This window comes from Haliaeetus leucocephalus, unplaced genomic scaffold (assembly GCF_000737465.1).
Source record: "Haliaeetus leucocephalus isolate CR32 unplaced genomic scaffold, Haliaeetus_leucocephalus-4.0 Scaffold279, whole genome shotgun sequence".
In the NCBI taxonomy this organism is placed as follows: domain Eukaryota; kingdom Metazoa; phylum Chordata; class Aves; order Accipitriformes; family Accipitridae; genus Haliaeetus; species Haliaeetus leucocephalus.
The window spans coordinates 160,782-161,313 of NW_010972715.1; the positions used below are offsets into that span (position 1 = coordinate 160,782).

Below are 532 nucleotides of genomic sequence, written 5' to 3' on the forward strand. Positions count from 1 at the left end.
GTTCTTCGATTCGGTAAACTATCAGCCCTCAGTTCCAGACCAGTATTACTGTGTTAGGCACAGCAGGGTGTTAGGAGGACATAGTTATTGTGTCACGGGTTTCCCGTTCCTCTTTGTCATCTGCTGAATCTTCAAAGGCCCTCTGGAATGCCAGCCTGAGGGTGAACTTGATTCTCCGCTCCCTGTAGCTCCCCACGAGGAAGTAGATGACGGGGTTGAGGCTGCTGTTCACGCAGGACAGCACAAAGCCGATCTCCGGGGAGTAGAGGAACTTGTAACCCAAGAAGTCAAAGAAGATCAGGACGCCCAGAGGCACGGCGAAAATGAGGAAGAAGAGGATGGTGAGCATGATGACGGTGAAGAGCCTGCCCGTCTGGAGCTTTTGGGAGCTGCACTTGACTCTAAGGAAGAGGGTCAGGCTGAAGAGCAGCATGAGGGGCGTGCAGAAGACGAAGTCCAAGGCTCCGATGGCGATGAGCAGGAGCCGGCAGCTCCCGTCGGAGCGGCGAACGGGACACAAAAAGCAGCCGGG

The 532-nt window shown here is 55.3% G+C and overlaps 1 protein-coding gene across 1 annotated transcript in view; it reads right to left on the bottom strand.

Annotated features, from left to right (window-relative positions):
* The window catches only part of LOC104833309 (mas-related G-protein coupled receptor member X1-like), a 4,291-nt gene continuing 3,759 nt past the window's right edge, over positions 1-532 (bottom strand). Inside the window, exon 3 of the mRNA XM_010569895.1 lies at positions 1-491. Within this exon, the coding sequence (XP_010568197.1) occupies positions 71-491 (421 nt within the window). The 3' untranslated portion in view covers positions 1-70. The remainder of the gene's footprint in view (positions 492-532) is intronic.